The 26,733-nt window shown below is 37.3% G+C and overlaps 1 protein-coding gene across 9 annotated transcripts in view; it reads right to left on the bottom strand.

Moving 5' to 3' along the window:
• The window catches only part of RBMS1 (RNA binding motif single stranded interacting protein 1), a 195,375-nt gene that overhangs the window by 25,696 nt on the left and 142,946 nt on the right, over window positions 1-26,733 (bottom strand). For all 9 annotated transcript variants that reach the window (XM_036236517.1, XM_036236518.1, XM_036236519.1 and 6 more), the window contains exons 3-5: window positions 15,149-15,207; window positions 9,717-9,808; window positions 1,219-1,376 (exon numbers count right to left, since the gene is read on the bottom strand). In XM_036236517.1, coding sequence (XP_036092410.1) covers window positions 1,219-1,376; window positions 9,717-9,808; window positions 15,149-15,207 — 309 coding nt within the window. The remainder of the gene's footprint in view (window positions 1-1,218; window positions 1,377-9,716; window positions 9,809-15,148; window positions 15,208-26,733) is intronic.

The raw sequence follows: 26,733 nt of genomic DNA, 5'->3' as shown, positions 1-26,733 counted from the left end.
AACGCAGTAGAATTTAATTGGGTTCCATCTTTGGACAGAGAAATAAAATTACCTGATATGCTTTCAGAAGAACTCCTACAGCGGGGACAATTTTTAGACGGCACTGAGTTTTTCATTGTTTTACCTGGATCTTTTTAACCAATCAAGTTTATGCTGAAGATGCTAGCCTTGGTGACTTTCCAACTATAGGATATTTTAATTTTATCATAAAATCATCTGGCTTAACAGAAAGAGTAATGGAGTAAAAGCCAGAAGACCCTGCTTTATTACTTGGCAGCTCAGTGACGATGAAAAAGTTCCTTCTTTGCCTCAATTTTCTTATATGTAAAAGAGTGAACAATGCTTGCTTTGTTATCTCAGAGGACTGTGGTAGTACATGTGATTGATATCAAATAGGATAATGTCTAAAATGTCTGTGATTCCCCCCCAAAAATCAAAGTCAATACTTTAAACACATACACATTATCTGTTACTGCACAGTATTAATAGATTCCTAAACAATGGATCATTTAATGAGTTTCTGCAAAATCTGTTTTTGTACATGGATTAGGACTATATCACAAATCAATGCTCGTTCTGTTTAGGACTTTTTCTTTAGAAACCAAATTAACTACTACCCTGAAGTACCCTTTCTAAGGAGGAATGAATAAAAGTAAGATGAAAGGAATGATGGAATGATGGCACCTTAGATATATCTGTAATATGTTACTTTAAAAAACAATCTAAAGCAAAATTGTTAAATGTTACAGTGGTATAAAAATTGATGGTTAGGTGTAATATCACTATCTTACTTTTCTGAAAGATTGAAATATTTCATCTAAAAATCTAATTCACTGAACTTATGATGAGTCAAATTTCTATCTAATAAGAAAAACCATACTGATTTATGTATGAAATTAAGGAGCCTGATATCGTTATTTTTAAGAAGGTAAAGGGATCCTGACCTAATTAATAAAAATATTAAGGACACAAACTTTCAGCACTATTGCTCATCTAGTATTTCCCTGCCCTGAGTCACTATTGTTAGCGTCCTTAGGTTCAAGAATTCTAATTAACTTCCTAAAGATTTGGAAAAATGCAAACCAGTATTACACAATTTAAATTTGTGGTACAACTGGCTCCTATAATCCTGTCTTAAATTTTTTCTTTTTGCTCAATATTTATTTTCCAGGAAACTCAGCAGGGCTATTGTTGTTAATACAGGGCAGTGTGCTTTACCTAGCAAAGCCAACACCACGACTTGTACCACTGGAATCACGTAGTATCCTTGTGGAAATAACTTGTCCAAATGGTTTCAGCATATTTTCAAGTTCTTGCTCATCCATAGACAGTGGCAAATTAGAAATATACAGGTTGGTAGGATCTTGTTCCTGTTGCTGAAACAGAACATAGAATTGTCCATGAATTTCCAATAGAAGATGAGATATTTATGTTAACATGCCTACCTTTTTGGCCACTCTCTTTGCTCAGGTCCCTAAAAGTACTACCTAGTAAGACCATGATAACTGCAGAACACCCAAGTCACCTTGGCCACTTGAAAATAGGTTCTGAAGCTTGGGCAGTCTGTGCAGGTCAGACATGGTCCCACCAAGCCATACTTAGAAGATCTGGAAGTGGAAGTGCTGGCAGGCACCGCCAAGTAGATGCCCTCAAGGAACCACACGCGACTCTTAGCTGTGTGCAGTATGTTCCCCAAAATAAACAACCTCTCCTCTACTACTATTTTTAGGAGTCCATTTTAGGCACACTATTGCGCACAAAGCTATTTCTGCTAATAATTCAATCCGGAGACACATGTGGGATTCTGAACCAAGTCATTTAATGACCAGCACGGCTCTGCCCCAAATCCCATCCTCTGCTCTATGGCAGAGTTCTTACTACTTCTGAGTTGTGATCACCACTGGACAAAAAAAAAAAAAAGCTCCTACATTAACAAAAACAAGAAAATTCAAAGCCATACAAAATGCTGAACTCTAGATCAAATTTTAGAATCTGGGTAAAACTGAAGTCTAGTGTAGATGGGGGAGGAGGAGGCTTTGCTAAATCCTGTGACTCAAAGAGCGATCCAGGGGCCAGCAGTGATGAAATTACTTGTGAGTATATAAGAAATGCGAAATCTCAGGCCCCATCCCAGACCTACAGAATCAGAAGCTGCATTTTAACGAGATTTCCAGGTGGTTAATTTGCATATCAAAGTTCAAGAAGCAATAATTAGATCATTCTCTACTCATCTTTCTGAGGTAGAATCAGCTGAAACCAAAGATATGCAACAGAATTTTCTGTGACCTACTAACTGTTATGTATATTTACTAAGAATACGGTGTTCAAATCATCAAGGAAAAGCTTGACTACTAGAATATTTTCTGACCAAGTCAAAATTCACCTCTCCAGTTGTGAGATTAGAAGAGCCTTATGAATTTTAAATCAGGGTTTCCTTTGATCTTACAAGCCAATTGTATCTTTACAAATGGAACTATGCAAGCTTATGATTCTTCTTTAATAAGCACTATTAGTAAAGTCATTAATTATGTTTTAGCCTTAGGCAACAGAATAGCACACTCATTATACTATAGATCTCCAAAATACACAGTACTTTAATAGTGTATGTAAAAGCATATGCATGTTTGAATTTATACAAAGTCTCTACTTTCCAATGTATCCTAGAACTAATTAAACCTGAAGTGAAACTTTTCTTTTTATATAATCTGCAAGTAAAAATGGACATTGAGAAACTATGAGCAGGAAGTACAGTCTCTGTGACTTCTGGTTCCGACAGAAGAAGGCAGCATGGAACAATCAGGCCAGTTCCAAAGGTCTAGGGCAGAGGCTTCCAGCCTGGGTGCTCCCCAGCTCTCAGGGATATGTCAGTGTGGGTGGGGTGGGTCCAAAAAAATAATTAAAAATTTTCAAATTCTCAATAGAGAGCTGAATAGTTACCCTCACTAGCTCTTCACATATTAAATAAAATGGCAACCATTTTTGCTTTTTAGCTGAAATTAGATAAATTCAGCGTGGTACCACTGATTATCTTATGCTGAGTAAACCTCCTACTGACAATTACATACAGTATATCTTTATTGTACGGATATTGAAAAGTGATTTAACAAATGTGTGACAATAAAAAATAAGCTATTTCAAAATACAGGGTGAAGCAAAATGGTCTTAGGTATTAAAGTTTTCAAATTCTTCTAAAGTGAAATGAGAGGTAAAATCTTGTTTCCACTTCATTCACTACCTCCACCTACCTTACCCACTTACTCGCAAAGCTCCTCACTTAGCCATTTCAGGTTGGCTCTAACCTCCCAAGTCCCGAAATTTTTCTGGAGTGCAAAAGACTGTATTTGTTTCTGTGGAAGTCTGGTCTTTAATTAGCCAACACTGATGGGGTCCTTTCTGTTTGAAGGTGGGTACTGATGGACCCTGTGTATCTCACACATCCCAGACTCTCGTTATCAACTATAACCGTACTCCTGTCTTCCAACAGCTGACAGGTAGAGATAAAACAAAACAAAACAAAACAAAACAAAACATGAAATGAGTGCTATGATACAAAGATGTGTACAAATGATAGTGGAAGGACAGATAAGGGAACTTGTCTCTGGAAGATTAGGAAAGACTTTTCAGAGGGCATGACATTGAGTTGAAACTTGAGAAACAAGCAGAAGTCACAAGGCTGAAACCGGATTGTGAAAGGCTACCTAAGGGGGTTGATTTCATTTTGTCAGTCAAGTCATTGCTACTTAAACTTTTCCAGCTAAGCAGTGCTAACCACAGGGAGAACGATTATGTACCCTGAAGAGTCTGTAGACAAAGGCCAAAGTAGCTTTGCCAGAGCTGCAAAATTTCCTTGAAGCCTGTGCTTTATCTAAAAAAGATGGGAGTGAGGTGATGTAAATTTTACAATCTACTCCCTAACTATTCAAGTTTGTTTTAATATAGAAACACTATTTCTACACTATTTCTGACCCAATATTTTCAAGTACTACTGATACACCAGGGACATAAGCCACGTTTATCCTGTGACTTCACGGAGCATGGCGGGCGAGCAGGGAGCAAGAGGAAGAAGGAACTGCCGCCCACGTGCTGCAGTTAGAAAACCACACCCTGCAAAATGGGGAGCTGCTAGAGGCCAAAGTAGAGGAGTGATATGATTAAATCTAATTCGAAAGATTCCTGAATCGTGCTTAGTCAGATTCAGAATAAGCTGGGAATCCTTTAATTAAAGAGCATTAAAACACTTCTTGGGTAAAGATATGGCATAAAAATGTTACATAAGAAGCATATCATAAATATTGTGGGCTTTTTTTCCCCCAGTACAATTTAAAAATTCTAAACAGCTAATATTTAGGAATTTCATAGGAAAATGTCATATATGAGATATTTGTAAAATGATTCACTATGTAGATACTGCTTTCTAAATCTGTTTTAGCTGCTTCTATTATTAAAACACTAATAAAAATATAGTTTTTAAAGTCTTGATTACTGGAGTTTACCAATGAAGAAAAAAATAAGTGCTAAAATAAGAACCCAAAAAGAAACTGAGCTCTCGACTCATTCTTTGATAAGTATCACTATAGACTAAATACAACTAAATATTTTCAATGATTTTAATGCATTTGTTTTCAATAGGAACAACTCAATTAGGTTTCATTGGGGTGAACCTGAGAATTAATGTCATTTATTATTTTTTTCAAATGGTCAACTTATTCTGCAAACACTGACTACGCAGTTGCAATAATTAAAGAAAAATAGAAAGAAAGAAAAAAGAAAAAACTCCAAGCTGGCAACATTGGCCACAGAAATATCTGATCTTCAAAGAGTCCATGCATGTATCCATCCACTCAGTGAACAAAATATATAACACTTGTAGTAAGTAGGGGGTGGTTTTTGAATGAGGATAATTTAGTTTCCTTAAAATCAGTGACAACCATAACTGTTTTATTACATACAATGCTATGTCTGAAAAAAACAATTATTCTGTGAATTATGGGTGGCCAAACATAAAAATGGGGCCAATAGGCCTCTTTAAATCCCTAGGCATGGAAAGGGTTCAATGGCTTCTCTAACAAGTAGAAAACTAGATCCCACATTGGCCGTGAGAGAAATAAATGGCTACTAATGTTCACTTGAGTAGAAAAGTGGGGCTTGCAGGCCCCGCATGGCGTAAAGCACTCAGTCATCATCTGAAAGAAATTAACAAAAACCTCCCTGTGCGTGTGGAATGGTTCCTAAAACGCAAGAAAGGGACTTGGCAGGAAGACCAGACATCTGTTTTCTCTTGTACTGAATAGGTTCACCAACCAGCACACGGCTGCTATGGGCTTGTGAATACAAACTGCCTGAAGCACGGTAGAGCTCTGTATGGAAGAGGTATTCAATTCCTGCTCATCTGACTGCCGATTTACTGAAAAAATGTGCAAGTTTTACTACCAGCCAAATAGCACACGATGATCTGCTGACCCCCGGCAGGCCTTAAGAGGCACTGCTGAAAGGCGTACACAAGTCGCTCTATTAACAAATACCACCAATGTTAATTTGAGTTTTATGTCCTTTTTGCTCATAATCTGACCTTTTCTCTTCATAGATTCTGAACCTTTTATTTTAAAAATGTACAAAATTGAAACAAATGCCAAGTGTGACACAAACAGTTATGGCCTTGAGAATTTGCGGAAAACCTTTCGATAAGTTTCATCAGGTACTTAATGGATAGAGCTCAATGAATATAATTTTTATATGTCCCATTCTTAATTCTCAGTATCTGCCATTCTGGGAAGGAAATTTTTCTTTCACTTAACTGGATTCTTTGATCATTAACATAAATACTTAATATCTACTACATGCCAGGTACAAAGCAAGGCAATGAAAATTAAAACATAAATAAGAAACAATCGCTGTTGTCCAGTGCTCTTAATTGGTAGTTTTGCAATTCAGTTTTGAATATGTACAGAATCCTTTGTCAACCCAGGTAGCCAATGTGTCAAACGATATAATCCCCCTTGCCCCCAGACTCCCGTAGTGGAATGCCTTTAATTTTTTTTCTGATTACGTAAGAAAGCAAGCCTTTAATATATGGTAATGTAAATTTTAAACACCTTATAGTATCATGATAAATTCACTAGAGGAAAGTGGATGGAGGTGGGTCCCTTATCACTCAACCATGGGAGTGAAGTTCAGCCAAACCTAAACTTCTTTTAAAAAGTGCTCCACAAAAAGTGTGTGTCAGGTGTTCTTTACCCAACTAGCGTAAAGGGGCTAAGTTAACTCTAGATAATCCAACCCATGGTTCTGTGGTAGAGAACAATGGACCCTATAGCATTTAAAATATCTTAGTAACTTTAATGATATAATACAAGAGAAATTAGGTCTAGGAAATTTATTCACCCTACAGAGACCTGAAGAAATTCATAAGGTGCAGAACACTGGCTCACTGCCTGAATCTCTGAACTTGTGTACTGTTCCTTCCCTACAGATGATGTAGGTAAGGATCATTTTTCCTAGCCAATTTACAGTGTCAAGCCTCCTGAGGAGGTTTTTGAACAGTGCTCATTATCAACTCATGGGAAAGCTGGCATCAAAATGTACTTGTTGACATGACGTATATGACTGCCAATCTACATCCAGTCCAGTTTTGACTAAATGCACTGTGAATACTTTTTCAAAAGAGCATATGTTTAATATACAATGCTGCTAAATAGTACAGGCGTTGAAAAGATGCCTAGGTATGTGCTCATGAAGCCACTCTAAATAAGGCCTCTGAATTTGCAGTAGGTTGATAAAATAGGACTCTTTCTGTGTTTCAGTAGAGGACACAAAATAATGGGTGTCAAGCACTCCAATATTCAGAGTGAGAAACCAGACTACCTAAAGAGAGTCTGTATAGGAGCTGGCTGAGAACTGGTTTGGAATGCTTGGCTGACCATCCAACCTCATGTCTGTCTCTGAGAGAATGGAGGCTGAAAATGAATATGGCTATGGAGAGAAACACAGATATGTTCTGAGTCTCATCATGAGGGCTGTGTCCCTGTAACACCCAGTCAAGGAAGAGGGGCTTCAACAGACTACTCATGAAGCTTGATCTGTGTCTTATGGAGCCTAGAGGGTAAAATGGATCAAAGTCTGACTGAAACCTGAGGAATCTAAAAGGCAAAAAGCTGGCTGAGGAACCCTAGTAAGTGTGGTTGGGAAGTAACTACTCTCTTACAGAGAGCTGGCAAAAACACAGGTTAGACGTGGGCACTCAAGGTACGGCTGGCCCAGGGCTGTGTTGGATCCTCCCAAGAGCGTGTCTTGAAGGGCAAGGAGGTCCTAGCAGAAAGGGGCTGAAGAAAGACCCTTAAAATTATCAGGAGCTGAGGCTATCAGTCTGATAACATGTATTCTCTAGCTTCAAGAGACCACAAGGAAAAGCTCAATCGGGGTAGTAGTAGTGGTGGTGGTGGTGGTGGTAAGAGATCTCTGAAAAATTCCCAAAGCATTCCACAAGGGTGAAATGAATCTGTCTGCTCAGAGAAATCAACACCAGATTACATCACTGTCAGGTCAAGAAGCTTTCCCTCCTTTACCTCTGCTCCAACCCTGGAGGGGGATAAGGGACCCACTACCATCCACGGTCCTCTAATAAATTAATCCAGATACTATAAGGTTTTGAAAATTCACGCTGCTGTATATTAAAACACATCCAGGGAGCTGATGGGAGACTGGAAAAAAACACGACTATGGGAAATAGAAAAGAACGAATCATACTCCCATTTCACTCTAGGCTTACTACCTGGAACAGACCTTAGCTAGGGGAAGGGAGAAGCTTTATGATTATTTGATTCTCAAAGTTGTGTCAAATAAAGAGAACAGTTAAATTATAGATGTCACACATTTAACATCAGTATTATGTTCTTGAAAATCAGACATTTAACATCAAAATATTAACTAGAAGCCCATTTCCCATTATTTCAAATAGGAAAAAATTATGTTTAAAATTAACTGCAACCCCAATCTTCTTAAAATGTAATTATATCTTTTCCTACAATTTCCTAAAATATAACTACATTGTGTGTGCGTGTGTGTATGTGTGTGTGTGTGTACACAGGCAATAAATGGTTATGTTGAGATATAAACTTTTAAGATGTTACTTCTTGATCACCAATCAATATCATTATTAGTAGACAACTGCTTTGTAAACTGTGATTCCTTTTAGAACTAGCAACATCCAAGACATCCCTTTAGCTGACTCTCAGCAGTGTTTCAAAACCTCTACATATGATTTTAACCTTTTACAAACTGCATTCGGAATGCAACTTGAGCATTTCCCCAGACAACATCTTGTTTAATATATTGTATTGAGTTAGTTTAAATAAATATAGAAACAACTGAAGAGATAATTATGTTCCATGAAATTTGTACATGAAAAATCAAGAGGCATTCTATCAAAAATTAACCAGAAAGACCTGAAAAGAGAGAAGCAACTGAAGGAACTTTTAAAATAGTGGCCAGAGAAGTCATGCGACCTGCCCTGAATTTTATTCAAGAGAAGAGAAAGCAGATGCTTCACATTGTGAGTTAAAATATGGACAGAATAGCAGGAAAAATAGAGCTATTTTCTGATTGTGCCTTTAAAGTCCTACTTATAAAATGGATGGTTACCCAATTCTTACAGAGGCGGATAAAATAGTTTATAAATCACTATACAACACAAGCATTGCATAATCACAATTAAATAATTTAAAGTCTCATAATCAACATCTTTCAATAATGTTTCAGGGAATTGCTCTATATTATAGACAAATAATCTGAAAATCATGGTGCTTACTATTTATAGTTTCTGTTTAACTACTCTGGAGTTCAAGAAAATCTAAATTAAGTCCAACTTGATTCAAAGCTTTAAAAATATTAAACATCAAGGACTACTTTAGAAAGGTGATACCTTTCATAAATTCCTGAAATCTTAATTCACGTTCCTTCTTTAAAGTCAAAGTAAATCTCTATCCTGGTAGCTGCCTAATATGTCCTTCAGAATCCTTAAGTTCTTAGCAGGTAACTTATGTCTTTACCAGAGTCACTGAATTTCCATAAATCTTTCCTTATGGAAATGTGAATGACCCTCAGGGAATGATCACATGCTATAATTCAGAAGTAGCAGAGGATAGCACAAAATTCCTTTCCTCTGTACTTGAAGAAGCCAGATAAAATTATTTATCTTTTGAAAAGAATACACAAAATATCAAACTGCTGAGTTTCAGGCTTGAAAATATTTTCCACAGCAATTCCAGAACCACAAATGGAAGAAAAATGTACTTAATTATATAAATGTCTTAGTAAGTGCACTATAGGTACTAAGTATGATATAACCCAAGTTTACATTTAGGCAATAAAAAATAGGGCATATATATGACTTCAACAACATTCCTCATCTAAAATGCTAAAAGTTCATCAGAAATAAGTCTTGAATAAAGCTGCTGAAGAACTACTAAAGAGGAGATTTACATCTCATAAATAACCAATGTCTAAAACTGTCTAATTTCTATAGAGATTTAAAATAGCAACTACAGCTTACACAGCTTTAGAATTATGATTGAGGATGTGGAGGCATGGGACAAGTGTCCAGAAATAACCGTGGCTAGCTGGGATGGAGGGGAGGAGCGTGAATGATGATAGGAAAAGCAATGTGTCAGGCTTCAGAGCCAAAGCCTGGGACTAGAGGTGGTCACTGGCTCTCAACTCACCTTTGCCATCTGAGCTTGAACCCCACTAGCCTTCAGGGCAGACACAGCTTTCTGAGCGGCTGCAGGACTGTCAAAGTCGACGAAACCATAACCTGAAATGCCAAACACACTAGTTTTTAAGCCATTATTTTATGATTATGTAAAGAGGAAAGGGATGACTCCATTTGGTTTCTGATGCAGGCAACAAAAAATGAAAACTCTGATGACTGACAGGTCTCAAGCTTTAACAGCCACGATGCAGCACATTCCTCAGGCTGTCCTTTCCTGTTGTCTCTCATGGTCTAGAAAAGTTCCCCTTCAAAGTTAAAACAAAACAGACAAACAACACCCCCCCCCCCCCCACTGCCACCTCTTCCAAAGCCGCAGCTTTTCTCTTTTCCAGGTCTCAGATATCCTGTACTTACTAAAAAAAAAAAAAATGACATCTAAGTTACCAACTAAGGTTAAAAAAGAAAAATCAATGTCAGAGAAAGAGCATTTTTAATGATTTGAAAAGAAAGGTGGAGCCACTCTATAGAGCTTACGAAGGACAGAAACAAAATTACGTTTATTTTGTCAACCTAAACTTCATTTTACAAATAAATTAAGTACAACCATTAGATACCCAAAATATAATCTAAATTTTACTACTTGGTCAAAATATCATTACTTATTTACCTAAAAAACAGCTCATCATGATCTCCCTTTAAAATAAAGGGGGAAAAATGTCTCCAGATACCCAAAATAGCTGTTTCCGTGGTTCATGTCCTAAAGTCTAAAAACAAAATATAACAAAACAAACAAATAATCAAATAACCTCCTAGGAAAGGCCCTGGTTCAAAGCTTATTTATCCACAGCTTTGCAAACAGTTTTAACAAGCTGGTCAGCTATTTTCCTTGGCCACAGCAAATCAAAAGCAGGAAATTAGGGGTAAAAAAGGGGTCGGGCTGAGGGTAGGGCTGCTACAAAATAAGCATATGGGTGGTATCTAGCAGTGAAAACTAATAACAAGCAATAAAAAAGTAAAACTATACAAAGAACAGAGCATATGTAGCATAAGAGCAACAGCCCCTGAATCAACTGATCCCATGAGCATCATTGTATTAAAATAGTCAGTCAGTGATTTTTTTCACTGTGATAACTCTTAAGTTCTTAAGAAAAGGTTAAATTATATTTAGCCCACTGTTTAAAAGATCAGAGTATCAGGCAAAAATGCCAACAGAGATTTTCTTGGAATGCAAACCTATTATTAAATTAATTTTAAATGAATAGGAATATTTCAGAAAAGAAAAGCACAGTTTGGAGGCTGCATAGAAGAGGGGTCAGCCCTACTGCTTATTATAAAAATTATAAAGATACAGTAATTGAGAATGTAAGGTACTCATGTCAAAACACACCAAATAGAAAGCTTGAAAATAGTCCATAAGTCAGTTTGCAGTATTAGTACCAAAAATATCGCCTGGTAACAAAATAAGTTGTAATGAAATGGAGTAGACTATTATAGAAATAAATGTTTTAGGAGAGATGAGTGTTAAAGCTGAAACAAGAAGCAGCTTCCTTCTATTACTTGAAATTGGATTGAAATAAGGCTTAATTTGATTTAGACAGTGGAGAAATAGCCAGGTTGGAAAGAAAAAGGCCAACCCAGGTAAAAGAAGAAAATGTTATTTAACTGCTCAGTTTGAATTAGGTTAAACATATTTTTGGGTGTTTTTAAAGAAATCTGCTGTTCGTGCGACCCTTGTATGGAGACACACACAAGCACACACACACTCTCTCTCACATTCATACACATTTTATTACCAAACACAATTTTAGCAGGTCATAAATGAACAGTCTACTTCACTGAAATGATATAACCCCTGCTGATGGATGTTTAAACCTCCTCCCCCCCATTTTGCTGTTGTCAATAAATTACAATAAACAGATCTCAATGTTGATGCTATTGTAGTTGAAGTTATTCTCTCAGGCACTATTAGCATTATTTATCTATTACTTTCTCATTAAGAAAAATCCATAATGGTTGCATTTTGATTAATTGTTCACATCTTCTTTTGGCCTTTTCTATCCAGATTCCAACTGTTTCATAAATATCTGCTGAAAACAAATATATAATAGGTAAGCGTGCAACCTTGTGCTCTTTTATCTTCTCTACTATATTACTTTCGAGTAAACATAAGAATATAGAAATTTGACTTACACAGGTTCTATGGGTTGCATTATATAAATATGCATATAGATATTTTTGAAGGTGGGACTCACTATACAGCACAGGGCCCTCTCTCTGGATCCACAAGATTCTTCTCAGGTGGGAAGAGCTCTGTTTTCTATTTTTTGCTTGGGCCACCACTAGGAAACACAGGACCATTTCTGCTATAACCTTAAGTTTCCTGTACTTACTCTATTTTCTCTTAGGTCTGATTTATTTTCGTCCACTTTTACTGGTGTGTGCATATGTGTTCTGGTGTGATATGCAATCAGCATCACAATCAATCCTTTGTAAGCTTTTCTTTTTTTTTGGGTTGGGGGGGTCCTGAACTGCCACATATATAGCAGTTCCCTCTTATCCACCATTTTGCTTTCCTCAGTTCCCGTTACCTACAGTCAACCGTGATCCAAAAACATTAAAAGTAAAATTCGAGAAAGAAAAAATTGACAAGTTTTAAAAGGAGAGCTGTTCTGAGTAGTGTGACGAAATCTCACGCTGTCCTGCTCCATCCTGCTTGGACGTGAATCACCCTTTGTCCAGTGTATATATGCTGTGTACACTACACCTGCCTGTCACATAGTAACTGTCTCAGTTATTAGACAGGTGATGAGGGAGACAGGAAGACCATATTCACATAACTTTTATTACAGTATATTGTTATAAATGTTCTATTATTAGTTATTATTATGCTCTTACTGTGCCTAATTTATAAATTAAACTTTATCAGAGGTATGTATGTACAGGAACATTATAGTATATATAGGGTTCGGTACCATCAGTTTCAGGTATCCACTAAGGATCTTGAAAAATAACCCCATGAATAAGGGGCAACTATTGTACCAATATCAAAAACAATTAAATACTGTGTGTTGGCTAAAAACTGACCACTGAAACGTAGAGCAACTGAATCATGAATTTTTAATTTTTAAATTTAATGACTAAGGTACATATTATTCAGAGAAATGTTTATTTCAGCTAATGTTTTCTCTTGGATAGAGGCTCCAAAGTATGTTTTGTGATAAAAAAAAATGATCTGTGCCCTCTAAAGTCTCTAATTTCCAGGTATGAAATTCTTTGATCCATCAAATCTTAAAAAATGAGTATTCAACACAAACAGTCTTCAATTATACTAATGTGCAATAATTTCTTACGCATTATCTATATTCATCCATCCATCCACCTACTCACCTTCTCAAGTTATCCTAACATGTCAACTGTCTTCATTATGAGCTACATGTTGTGTTATTTCTTTTCATTTGTCCTTTTCAGGAACTCTCATTCTCGCTTCTAGGATTTTATAAACTCAGCCCTGCTGTAATTACTCTCTCTCCTCACTCACGCGCCCATCCACCAGATACCAGTCCCCATCTGCTCATGAGAGGCCTGTGTGAGACAAAGAGCCCTGCCCAGTTTCTGTCATTGCCCACAGGCACAAGGCAGCATCTCTGAGGGAAAGTTTTAATACATGTTGTATTGAAAATTAGTTCTGAATTATTCTTACCCTTATTTCAAAGTCTCACAAATCTCTCCCCTTACTTTCAGACCTTTTCCAAATGTTATGGGTTTGTATTATGATATGTATTAAGTTGAACATTAGTTTTTTTGTTTTTTTGTTTTTTGTTTTTTTTACTCATACCTTTTCTAGATCATGCAGAGCACTAGGGGAATTCTGGTTTCCAGAGACCAGGTTCTCACTGGAGAAGAGTGTATTAAGAGTAGTTTTCAGTGTTGGGTGTGGTGAATTCAACCAGGGGGGCCTCTGGGTCCTCTCTCTCACTCACAGAGGGCAGCTCTGCTTCAAAACACATTTATCTGCCTTATAAGCTTTTTCTCCCCGCCTCCCCCCCCCCCCCCAGAAGAGGCAGAAAGGTGGGGTAAGGGCATAAAAGGCTATAGAGCTACTTGTCTACTGTGATTTTTCTCTTGGGTTGAAACTAATTTTTGAGATCAGCTTTCTATTTTACCTGCAAAACTTTATAAAACCTAAAGATTTTTTCTGCATCCCTTTTCTCCCAAATCATTTACAATTATGTTAAATAAGACTAATCCTGGCAACAAAGTGTAAACATTTCAGTCTACAAATTAACTCTCTTTAATTTGTTTAAAATTTTTATTGAGTACCACTCTACACAAAGCAGCTCTAATTCACTGTCCCAAGGCAAAACTGCCTTAATAGGCCATGTTGATTAAACATGGGCTTAGACATTTGCGACAATAGCTCCTTTAAATTTAGGAGCTTAGAAGAAGAGACAGAAATACAATGAACCACTTCAAGTCTAGATTAAAAGGAAATGGCTGGCTCCTGGGTGAAGCCCTACTACAGGGTTCATTTACGTTCTTGCCTTTTTCAGATTGTGCTAAGCCACAGCCGTCACCACTACTTGAAAAACTGGGGTCTAATTAACAGGAGATTTGCCTCTCTGCCTATTCCTGTCAACCTTATTTCAATTCATAGGGTCAGTAGTTAGACTCAAAGTCAGCTGACTCCATTCTTCCCCTTTCCTAGAAATCACATGCCTATTGTTTAGATGCTGGATCATTAAAAGTCAGAGGCAGGGAGCATTGGAACTGCCTACTGTAGACGCCTCCTCTTCCAGCTCATGGAGCTGGATGAGCTCATCCTAATTACACGGAAAACTGAAGGTCAGTGCATCAAATTAATGCAGCAGCATATTTTCAAAGGGGCATATGACCTCCCCTCCCTATACAATTTGGTCAGTGAAAATGGTTCTCTCCTCCCTGCTGCCAATATTGTCAACAGGCATTCAGGGGAGAACAATTGGGAGTATTGAAACATGTAATTAAGTACTGCTTAAAACTACTCTATTCTAATTAATAGAGCCAATTTGCACAATATGTAATCTTTTCAGTTCTTTAGTACAGTCCAGTGGTCTTCAGTAAGCAGCTCTAATCTCCTCAGGCTCACGAAAGAAAAGCTGTTTTCTAACTCTACTCCCCTTTTAAGAGCAGGGGCTAAATGCCAACCAGTATTTTGCATGTTAACTCCACTGGCGTCAAATCTGGGATTCTGGCAAACTGCTAGCTGCTGTTGGGTTTTCAGCCAAAAGTCGACCGGGGACAAACGTAAGCAATATGCTGACATTATGCAAGACAGAAACTGGATGACACATAAGATTTGGCTTTTTATAAAATAGAGGTAGTTTTGAAACCAGATATCAGGTTTGAAATTCCAACATTTTTCTAAAGCTACAATTTAGCAAATCATTAGCCAAGGAAACATACCTTTGCATTTGTTCGTTGTCTTATCCAAAATTGCCTTCGTGGAGACTATTTTCCCGTATCTAAAAAAAAAAAAAAAAAAGTTATAATCAAGGAACCCTTATTAATAAGTCCAGAGAACACAAATACTTTTCAAACATCTGTGAACTTTAAAGCACAAAACATTCTTTGGTAGGGTACAGGAAATGAGAATTCTAAACTCAAAACTAAACTAAAAAAAGGGAATGGGCTAGGCGTGCCACTGAAATCTTTGGATTAGTTTGATGTTTAGCTTTGAGAAATCAAGTACTTACCTGACAATCTTGGGACCCCCCCAAAAAATAAAAGCGAAAGAAAAAAAATGTGAGCTCTGTAAAAAACAGTGCCTCCCCCCCCCAATAACATGATGTCTGTGGTCAAATACGAAGCCTAAGGCAAGGTTACAGAATTATTATTAAAGTATTGTGATCCATGCAGCCTTTAAAACTAATGAGGGGAAAGCTCCCTGTTTATTTCTATTCATTTTGGTTTTGTAGACAGCACTGCATGGCTCTAGAGCATCACAGAAGGGTGTGTGTGTGTGTGTGTGTGTGTGTGTGTGTGTGTGTGTGTGTAACACATTTGATGGTATATTTAAAACAGGTTTTTTTAAACCTAAGATCTTGATAACTGTTTATGAATAACTTTACTCAAGCTTCTCTGAACTCAGAGATAACAGTTACACAGTATACTCACTAACATGTGTACACGCATGTAAGAGATGGGACAATCAAGAAGAGAAACAATGAACCAGGGATTAGGCATTGATTTTATGAGGGCTTATATGAGAAACATGTCCAAATCCCTTAATGTAGAATAGAAGTTGGGGGGTAGCGGGAGGAAAAAACTAAAAGCATTAAAATTTAGTACACTGCTACTGTAAATGAAACAGCAGTATAAACATATGTACTAATTCTAAACCTTTTCATAGCGACCCCACCACAATGTATAGCACTGCTATTTGTGTTTGTCTTCTTAAAACTGAGGGGAAAAAAGCTTTGAAAAATAATGCGTAAACATTATTGGGACTTTGGGAAATACGCATCATTTACATATCTGAGGCTCGTTTCCTCATTTATACAGGCTACATTCCAAAATTTTGCTTTCCTATATATTTGCTTTAAAAGTTTCACATTTTCTCTAATATTGCTTTCTCATGATTGATTCTGAGGACTATAAGGAGTCTTAAAAGTTTTAGGAAACAGAAGTATCTATAAAGCATTTTAAACCACTTTAAATAAATATTATAGGTTTCTATTTTATGCATTGAACAAGCTGAAATATATTATCTAGAAGAAACAAATGGCTCCAGCTACCCACCTCCCTCAGTTAAATTTTACTGTGTTATCATGTAATCAAATGATTACTAACTAGCCATAAAAGTAAAGATAATTTAAGGTTCAAATGACAGTTACATCCAACAGGCATAATGTTGCACAAACACCTTTAAATCCCTATAGAGTTTATAACATTAACACAGGTCACTAAGCTTACAAAATAATAATTTTAAAAATCTGCAAACTAGAAAAAATATGATCCCAAGACCACCTTTTAGCAACCATTTATCTACCTAGGTTATTTACATGCCTGATATCTATCAGTGCTCCATCATAGCAGAAGTTTTATCTGAACTGCTCTTAGATTGCATCCCTGCCTCATACCTTCCAGAAGTAGGGAAGAAAGTTGGTATGACTCCAATTTAAGATAAGGGGGTTGAGAGTAACAGAGATTAAGAGACTTTGCTCCAGGTCGCAGAGTTCAGGGTCTTTTGTAAACCAAACAGAAGAAAGGAAATTTAGAGAAGGGCAGGCACTAGCCTGCTACCCTAATGGTTCTCTCTCCACATTAATGATGGGAAAGATAAAGACAGAGAGAAAGTGGGAAAAGAGAAAAGGCCCTTGGTAGCATGGATACTTGATCCATGTCACACTCCCTTCTGGTTTGGGTTCTCTTTGATCTCTTTGCTACATTTGACATTACTCCTCACTTCCTTTACCTCTCTGCCTCTGCTCCCACTCCCAGGATCTCATTTCACCTTCTGAGCTCTCGTTCAGTGGTTCTTTACGCATTTGGCTTCCTCCTCTCCTTAACTAGGTACTTACACCATGTTTACTGTATGGTCCTCAACACTTCCTATTCCTAAGGAATTATCCACTGACGTGGTTTTAATTAATGCCACTTCTCTCATTATGCCCATTTCTCTTTCCTTTCTGGGCTGTTTTTATTTTTAATCCCATCAAAATTTTATTTTATTTTTTTAAGTTTTTTTTTTTGGTTTCTTCCTTTTGTTACTTAAATATCCTAGTATCTTATTAAGATTCTTAACTATCACTTCATGACCACTATTTTCTAAATCCCATCCCCAAAGAACCCCAAACACATCTTTCCCGATCACCTCTTCATTTCTCTTCATTGGATAAAACTGTCACACTCACAATCTTTTACCAGCTGTGAAGTCCTTGAGATATCATCAACTCAGCCATTCCTGAACCCAGTCAGTCAATAATGCTCTTGAGTTTTGTCTCTGACATGTTTCTAATAGTTACTCCTTCTTTTCACTATGCCTAGACCTATGCAAAAAGCATATATATCTATATATCTATACATCATAGTTCTCCTTGCCTACAGCCTCTGCTCCTTCCAATCTGGTCTGCTACATTCAGTACATTAAACATCACTTTAAACATGTCCCCTCACCCCTCCATTACCCCATTCCACCCATGCTTGACTGAATTTGAAGAACCTGTTCAAACATTATTTTTCCGTGAAAGCTTCACTAATATCCTCAATCACTGAGTTGACAATTTTATAAGAAACCAGAAAGGGGATTACATTTACTCAGTTCCATGATCTAGGCACTGTGCCAGACACTTTGCAGATATGATCTTACTTAATTAACTTCATGACAATCTTATGAGGTAGGTGCTATGATTCCATTTTTCGCAAGTGAGAAAACAAAAGCTCATACAAGTTTTGAGCCTAAGACCTTGCCTAAAAACCCCAAAGCTCAAAAACGAATTGTTTAAGTTCTCAATGAAATTTATCTATGAAATAATTTTGAGAAACATTTCCTTTACACATCGAGTATGAAAGGAGAGAAATAAAATGGAAGACTTCTTCTATTAAGGTACTGGAATAGATTTATTTTTCAAGTTGTTTTCTTTGTTTTAAACACAAGAAATAAACAGGTAGTTCATGGTTGAAAGAGAGATAAATGGGGCAGGATGAGGTAGAGTATAGGAAAAGAGATATTACTGAAATTTATCAGTTTTACTTTCTATTGTGGTTTTTATCATGATTTGTAGGTTAAAACTAAAAAAGACCATGACCTCCTAGAAAGTTAGAAAACAGTTTTCACTCTGTGAAACAACTGCATACTAGCTTCCTTGCAATCTAGTGGATCAAGAAGATGCTTACCTGCATTTACCAAGGGCTGTTGAAGGGTTTTCCTCTCCTAAAATATCTGCTTTTGGGGGCTGTCCACTCATTTAAACAACTCACGGCACAAAAGGCTCTCGTTAAAATACAGACCCCTGAACTGGAAGATGTTAACACTTTAAATCACTCAGGCCCTGGCTAAGTTTGCTTCTCAGTGAGTGGTGCAGTCACTGTTGTGGGAATGGAGTACAGAACAAGTAGTTTTGATGACATGAGAAAGGGCACTAAAACATGGAGAAAAGCTGTCTATCAAATGGCACCTCTAGGAATAGGAAAGGAGCAGCAGGTCTCAGAGCAGTCACCATTTCCCTCTACCCTTTACCTGCAGTATAATGAGGGGCAATAGACGTGGGGGGAGGAGAAGTCATTACAGGTGATTAACACTTAGTCTAGTTGTACTGTCGATCATCAGTGCCCATGACAGTAACAAATATCTGGGTAAAAACAAGTAAAGCAACCAGATTTTCACCTCCCCTTGTTCCTATTTACACCTTAACTTTTTTTTTTTTTTTTTTTTTTAAGACATCGAGTAAAAGGGACATATAATGTCTTGGGAGAAACAGGCCACCTGACTGGCAAATGCACTCTAAGAACACTAAGGAGAGGCATGTCCAGGAAAGCAAACTACAGAATTTTATGGGGAAAATGTGAATATAAAGATTCTTTGGGTTTTATCCAGCTTCAAAGTAACAAGGCTCAGACCACAGCCTTGACTACTCAGAATACAATATTCTTTGCTAAGAGAAGATAATCCACTCCAGAGGAAGCTCTGACAGTAAAAGGATAAAGAGGACTAAGAGATGTGACTACAGAATAATTAGAATTTCAAAAGGAGAGGATAACAAGTAAAGACTCACATTGAAACCTATTGGTCCAAGTGAACTTGGCTGATAAAACCTTTTGCTTAGAATCTACCAAAATTTCTTTTGTTTGCACCACAGCTTTAGTCACTTCTCCATTTCTACTGATAGCTCCTCTTTCATCTACTGTAATATAAAATCTAAATATATTTTAGTTTGCATTTAGTAAATGTAAATAAAGCTTAATTTTCTCCTCTGCCCCCAATACTTAGTCCTCCTAAATTCTACCTTTTGTTAATTAACCTTAATTATAAAAGCAATGCTTATTACAATTAGAAAACACAGAAAAGAAGGTTGAAATATTAAAATCACCTGAAGTCCTAGGTATGAATTCTACTACGTATTGGTGCATATCCTTACAGACTTTGTCTAGTGTGAGTGTGCATCTGTGTGCACACACACATGCACGATGCACAGACACACACATTCCTCTACTAGGAACTTGCAGTTTTTGAACATTCCCAGTTATAGGCCAAGGCTCTGAAGAGTAGTGTCTACTCTACTCACCACCAACAGATGGCGGTAATGGTTGATAAGTGATTTTAATATTTGTCATTCCAGTTGTAAATTCATTTAAGGCATCACAGAGTCATCTGCAGTGTTTGTGTTTTGGAATACTTTATGGACATTATTAAACCTGAAAAGCAGTGAGTGTATGGAAAATAACGAGAAGTGTACACTTATAATGTAAACAAAAGATTTTAAGTTTGAAAGAGGGTGGGATGTTGCTCACACATGTAAGATGATTGTTTTTAACAGCTGAACTGCTTCTGAAGGACAAGAGAGACTCATGCATCCATCCTGTGAGATGCTGTGCCTGTGCAAATGACATCAGCAAGAAGGAGGGAATGGGGGACTAAAATGAGAAAAATACAAAATAAAACTTCTAAGTATGTGGCTATATTATTAACATCTACACTGGAAAGCCCCAGTGACTTAATGCAAAGGAACAATAAAAGCTTATGTTTATACAGCTTTTATTTTATGCCAAGCAATGTTCTAAGTCACTTAAGGTCATTTACCTAAATCTTCACGACAAGCTTTTGAGTAGATATTACTCCCACTTTGCAGATGTGAAACTGAGGAGCAGAGTTGAGTATGGGACCTATTAAAAGTTGCACAGCTACTAAGCAGCAAAGATGGGAGGCAGGAAGTTTGCTTTGGCCAACCATTGTTGACAGCTGCAGAAACTTTGGTCACAACAGATTGTTCCAACAGTTCAAAGCAATTCCCATCCTGAATCTGCACAGCTCCAAACCAGTGAGCAGATGAGGGCAGACTCCATAATTGTTACAGTCTCTAAGGCAGATGCTGATACCATCCAGAAAAAAGTTCCCTGATATCTGGATAGACAACATTGCTCTATTTGGAATAAGAAACCCATCAACGGAACATATATACAGTATCAGTGAGGAGGAGGCATGACTGGTTTTAAAGCTAAAAAAGAGCAACCCATGTATCTATTTGCTGAGAATGCATTTGGGCCCTATAAGCCAAAACCTCTCATTATTTTAGAATTGTTGGGGAAAAGGAAAAATATCCACATACATATATGCCTACACGAAGATGATACTGTACATGTAATTTTCTAACTTGCTTTTTCTGCTGCTTTATTATTTCAGTGGCTTCCCAGGAAAAGGGGATTTTCTAAAATTTGCTTTAGCTCTTCTAACAGTGGTTAAATAGGGGAAGGAAAGAAAGTATAAATTGCATACATTTGCTTTGCTAACAGAAGAGTTTGCTGGAGAATGAGGCCACAAATAAACAAGTAGGAGACATTTATCCCTGTTATTCTGAATCCTCACTACCCTGAATAATTCAGCTGGTTATATTACTATATTTACTTGGTAAAGGAAGTGGTAAACGTTATCTACAAAACATGTGAATTTTACAAGTAGGCAATCAACATCAAACAGATTTTGTAAGGCTTTATCTTTTTGGCCCCAAAGATTTTCAATGTTTTTATACGACCAAATATGAAGGGTAGAGAAAGACATTCCAGTTTTCATTCCCGTTTTTTTGGCTTAACTCTCACATTGGATAATCGCCCCTTTCCACTCATGTTGTATAGCTGGGCGTGCCTTTGTGAATAAATAATTCCCAGTGTGTGAGAACAGGAAGTGGCATCTTATGCAGCTGGAACTGGAGCCAGGGCTTGAAGGAGAATGCCTGGCAGGAAAAGCTGCTACAGCCTTAAAGGTCAGAAACAAGCCTGGTGCTGAGGGTGAATGAGACACAGGAAAGACAAGCAGTCAAGAAAAAGATCAGACTGAGAAATCAACCCACAATATTTATAGCACATCTACAGTATGCCCTTCACCATATAAGGCCTATGAAAAAAAAAACATATAAAATGCCATTCCTACCATTGGGGGGCAGAGGGCAATCTTTTGGGGATGTAAGGAATTTTTAATATTAAAAAATAACTAAGAATACTGTGATCATGTATGGTAAATACTAAATAAAAGAGGCATAAACTTAAGATGAAAGTCAAGTTCAGTGAGAAAGTCTTTGGGGAAAGCAGGAATTCAGGTGGGCTGTGGAGGGCAATAAACAGAAGAATCTGTCTCATGCAACCTATGTGGGGGGAGTAGTGGAAGCCGAGCCCGAAAAGGTCCTTTGGCACCACGAGTTCCAGGAAAAGGAGTCAGAGACCAGAATGTGGTGGAGGTTTTGCAACTGCACAATGGTATGATGAAAGCAAGATTTTTAGTAAGATTAATGAAAATCTTATGGCTACGATTAGCAGAGAGAAATGTCACATTTTATGTCATTGTAATTTTTTTTTGATCTTTGTGCTCAAGCAATAACACACTCCAATTCAAGAAATTAAAATGGAGAGATGAGAAGAGCTAGGGAATACATGGAAAAATTCTGAAGAATAGGAAAGTTTTAAGACAGAGTGCTCCTTTGAACTAGCCTTAAATGCTTAACTTGACATCTGAGAAGAATGATCCATGGTATCTGTGCTGTGGAAAGCCAGTGTGGCTTCTCTGTAAATGCAAAGAAGATGGAGAAAAGGAACCACCACGATTCACTTTTCTGTACTATCCCGGAAAAGACAGTTTCAGCCTCAGTCACAGACACACAGCTTGGAAGTTAGATATGATGTAGCATAAACTCGGAGTATCCTCAAGTAGTCTCATTCTCATCTAGACCCGTTGTCTTATAAAATAAATTACAGAAGTTTTGGGCCAAAGTATCACATTTTTCAAGAGAAAATATACATTTTCATATCTGATTTTCACAACATTAAAATTTTAAGCTAAACACATCCTTTCAGAATACAAATAAAAGTGATAATTTGCACCCAGATTTTGGGATTAATAACCTCTTCTGACTAAATTTACAACCATTCCTGTTAATCTGCCTTTTCAATAGTTCTGGGTGGCATGGCTAATCTATTGTATATGCTGCATAAAAGTAGCAACTGATGCTGTTTATTGCACGTATGGCTTGAACTAAATAATTCATATGAAATGAACATTAAAACTGCCCCATTAGAAATGGCTAAGATGCATTTTTTTTTACCATATTCTATGAAAAACATATATCTCTCTTCTAAATAAAAAGCACTCTGCAAAGCATTTGATTTATTACACAGATGTGCTATTACAGTTTAGTATCATGTCTATTATGGTCTGCAATCAAGGTAAAGTAGCTTTATACTATTTTATGGTCTTTTAAGAGCACGTAGCACAAAGGGTCATTTACATTATCTTGTGACACTGTTTTTGCCACAAGTCACTGTACTGCAGCACTTACGGATGCAGTCACAGATGGCCAGACTCAAATTAGTGCTCCCAAGTACTAATATGTCAGAAAGAAAATAACACGCGCTGAAAATGGAACCCAGAATTTTGCAAGTAAAATGTAGATTATCTATCATAAAAATGAATCCCTAAAAGTCTCAAATATTGATTAATGTCTAACTTTTAAAACAAAGGCAATTTGATTATAGAAACTGGTCTTTCATTTCTGAATTGAATTTATGAAGTGACAATGATTGAGCATTCCTTAAATTTCCTTCCTCTTCCACCAAAATCTGTAATTATTTTCTTTGCTTTAGTAATCTCACCTTCATGTTTATGTAGTACTTCTTCATAATGAAGACAATTTTATATTGAAAAGAAGAGTTGCAACCTGAGAGACCTATCCTCAAGTGCTCTTTTGGCTAATGACAAGCTCTGTGACTATGACATACCTGTTTGGTCTTAGTAATCCACTCTGTAAAGCTGCACGACACCTACCTTCACAGGATTGTACTTAAAAAGGTCTAGCACAGTGCTTCACACATAACAGATATCCAGTAACTATTAAATGTTGTTCTTTCTTCCCACCATCCTCCAAATAACGGCACTTTTAATTCTTACCACGTGAGAGCACCAAACTAGACTACCTCTCTATCTTAATATGGAGTGTTGCCAGAGTTAAGAAAAGGCAGACCTACCATTTTTATGGCTACTTTTCAGCACAGTTCTTTGTTTACTGTAACTATTCAATATATACTGGTTGAATAAATGAAACATAATCATGTAATATGAATGTTTTCCCCTTATAGTACTTGGTGTGGAGAATTAAAGGAGACTGGCAGTAATAGGGATAGGAAAATACTACATTTTGCCTTGGAAAACAGATATGACCATGTACTTTATCCCAACTTAACGTATAAAAACACATGAAGGAACCAAGGTAATTTAAGAGGTTAGCATAGAGTTAAAAACTAGTACTTACAAGAAAACTGTAAAATGTTGGTGGATGGAACCCAAAAAAACCTAGGAGTTTTTTTTTCCTAGATTGTTTTTTTGAGTATCTCTAAATTTGTTTGATCCTTTTAAAAGAAATCAAAACTGGAAATCCTACACACACACACACACACACACACACCCAAAGAACTGTGGTGGTCTACAGAAACTGAATGCATTAAATTCCAACACTGAGAACCATAAATGACTGCTTTATTCAAAACAAGAATAGCGTGACAGAGAGTAAAAGCAAGCATGTTCTTTGAAGCAAAACAGTTATCTGAAACTATTAAAACAGAGTGTGCAAATTACCTAGAAATTTCTCTTGATTCTGACACAAACTAAAAAGGCAGAAGTCAAGTTGGACATTTCCTAGGGACACTAATGCTGGCTTTGATCCAAAACACAGGACCAGTGTATTGATTTCCAAAGGCAGTCAGTCCATCCTTTGCTAAAGTAATAAATCCTGACTGCCCCACGACCTTGAAGAGACAGTCTGAAGAACAGACTAGAAAAGAAAATAACATCTATTTTACTCACTTCGGTGCTAAGAAATCTGGGGATATAATATAAATGCATCACTAGTAAAAAACACACTTGGACTGTCTAAGCCAGGGAATGCTAGTGCTGCCTGCCAGCACAGTTGATGTTTCTAAATTTAGATATTTTGTACAAGGGTTACTCATGACAATGGCCATGGCTCTAAGAATGATCTGATGAAAATGGATAAATAGGGCTCCCACAATGGTTTCCTACTGGCTTGCCTCTGTATAAAGATGTCTATATTGATACTGCAGGTATAGATAAGCCATTGTTCCAAAAGCAGACTAGTGTGCCTCTTGAAATTTTACAATCTTGGCACCTAAGAAAATCAGAGAGGAATTATCTTTATGTGAGAGAACCAAATGTTTCAAGTTACTTTAGTATTAGTTCCACAAAATTACCATATCCCAAATGAAGGTAACATGCCTCCCTCTCCAGATAGCCTGAATTCACTGCATTTTCCAGAAGAGATTCTGATTCTTCTTCGCAAATAAGGGGGCTGTGAAGGGAGATGGGGGCTGAAAGTACTTCTTATTTACATGACCTAGTCAGATGAGGAAGACAGGGATGCTTAGGAATGCTGTATAATATAATTTGATTCGAGCTAAATAAAATCATTACTTGCTTACAGATTAGATGAGGATATCTGGGAAGGGGAAATTTGGTTTGGATGAGTGAGTAACTGGTTAAATAAGTGACTGAGCTAAAATCTGTCAGTCAATGTGCTCACAGTCTGCATGGAGGAAAGCCTCTAGGGATACGCCACGAGGCTCTGTTCTTGGCAGGCACTTTTTCAACATTTAAACAATGACATATATCAGGTAACTGATACCACACTTATTAAATATATAAATGTCCCAAAGCTGGGTGGTAATGGTGAATGTAAGATGTCAGAAATAATACTCTGAAGGTATTTCAACAAGCTAGAATGAATACTTGGCTAAAGCCAACACTATAATAGGGAAAAATAAGTCTTATATGCATGTTCCGGGTGGGGTTGGGGGGTGGCGGTGAGAAGGGAGATCAACTATACAGATTTAGGGAAAGCCTCGGCTTATTTACATGAACATATCTGGGTGCTTTGATTAAGAACAAGTCCAGGTTCTCTGAAAACAAACAAACAAACAAAACAAAAAACAAGACAGACTCAGGCTACATTGAGGAAAAAAAAAAATGACCTGTGTCATAGAAAGAAATTATGTTCTTGGGCCTCTTTGTTCAACAATCTCCAACACCCACCAATATGGGTTGAATTGTGTTTCCTCAAAAAATACATCAAAGTCTGAGCAACAGTGCTTATGAATGCAATCTTATAAAAGAGATCCTTGCAGATAGTCAAATTAAGATGAGGTCATTAAAGTAGGCCCTGATCCAATGGAGACAAATGCCTTTATAAGACAAATTTGGACACAGGTATAGACATACAGGGAGAATGCCATGCGATGAGCAAGATAGAGGGTTCCAGCTGCAAACGGAACATCAAGGATTGCTGGAAAACCACCAGAAGCTTGGGAAGAAGCTTCTTCCTTCTCTACATGTCAGAGAGAGCGCGGCTTTGCTGACAGCTTAATTTGGACTTCTAGCCAGAACCAGAGGGCAATAATTTCCGTTGTTTAACACCACCCAGCATTTGGTACTCTGCAACAGCAACCCTGGGAAACTCACAGAGCTCCAGCTTGCCTATATATTCCTATACAAGTCCCCTTACCTGCTGGCCTGCTCCATCTTAATTTCCTGACCTTTAAGCTGTTACTTCATCTGGGAAATTCAGTGTTATTCTGTAAGACTCGGTTTAATGGCGCTCTCCAACAGCAAGCCTTTTCTGACCTTCCGTGGCAGAGCGAAGCACTGCCTTTGCACTGTATCTATGGCAGCAAGTCCCCACAGAAGCTTGGCGCAACACTCAGCACTCTGCTGCATTATCTACCTGTCTGTGTCCCCATTATATGTGTGCCCTTGAACTTCATATATCAGGTCCCAGCAT

Source organism: Rousettus aegyptiacus, unplaced genomic scaffold, assembly GCF_014176215.1.
Source record: "Rousettus aegyptiacus isolate mRouAeg1 unplaced genomic scaffold, mRouAeg1.p scaffold_m13_p_2, whole genome shotgun sequence".
Taxonomy (NCBI): Eukaryota; Metazoa; Chordata; class Mammalia; order Chiroptera; family Pteropodidae; genus Rousettus; species Rousettus aegyptiacus.
Note: the sequence above shows the minus strand (reverse complement) of the source record. Positions and strands in the feature narration are given on the sequence as shown.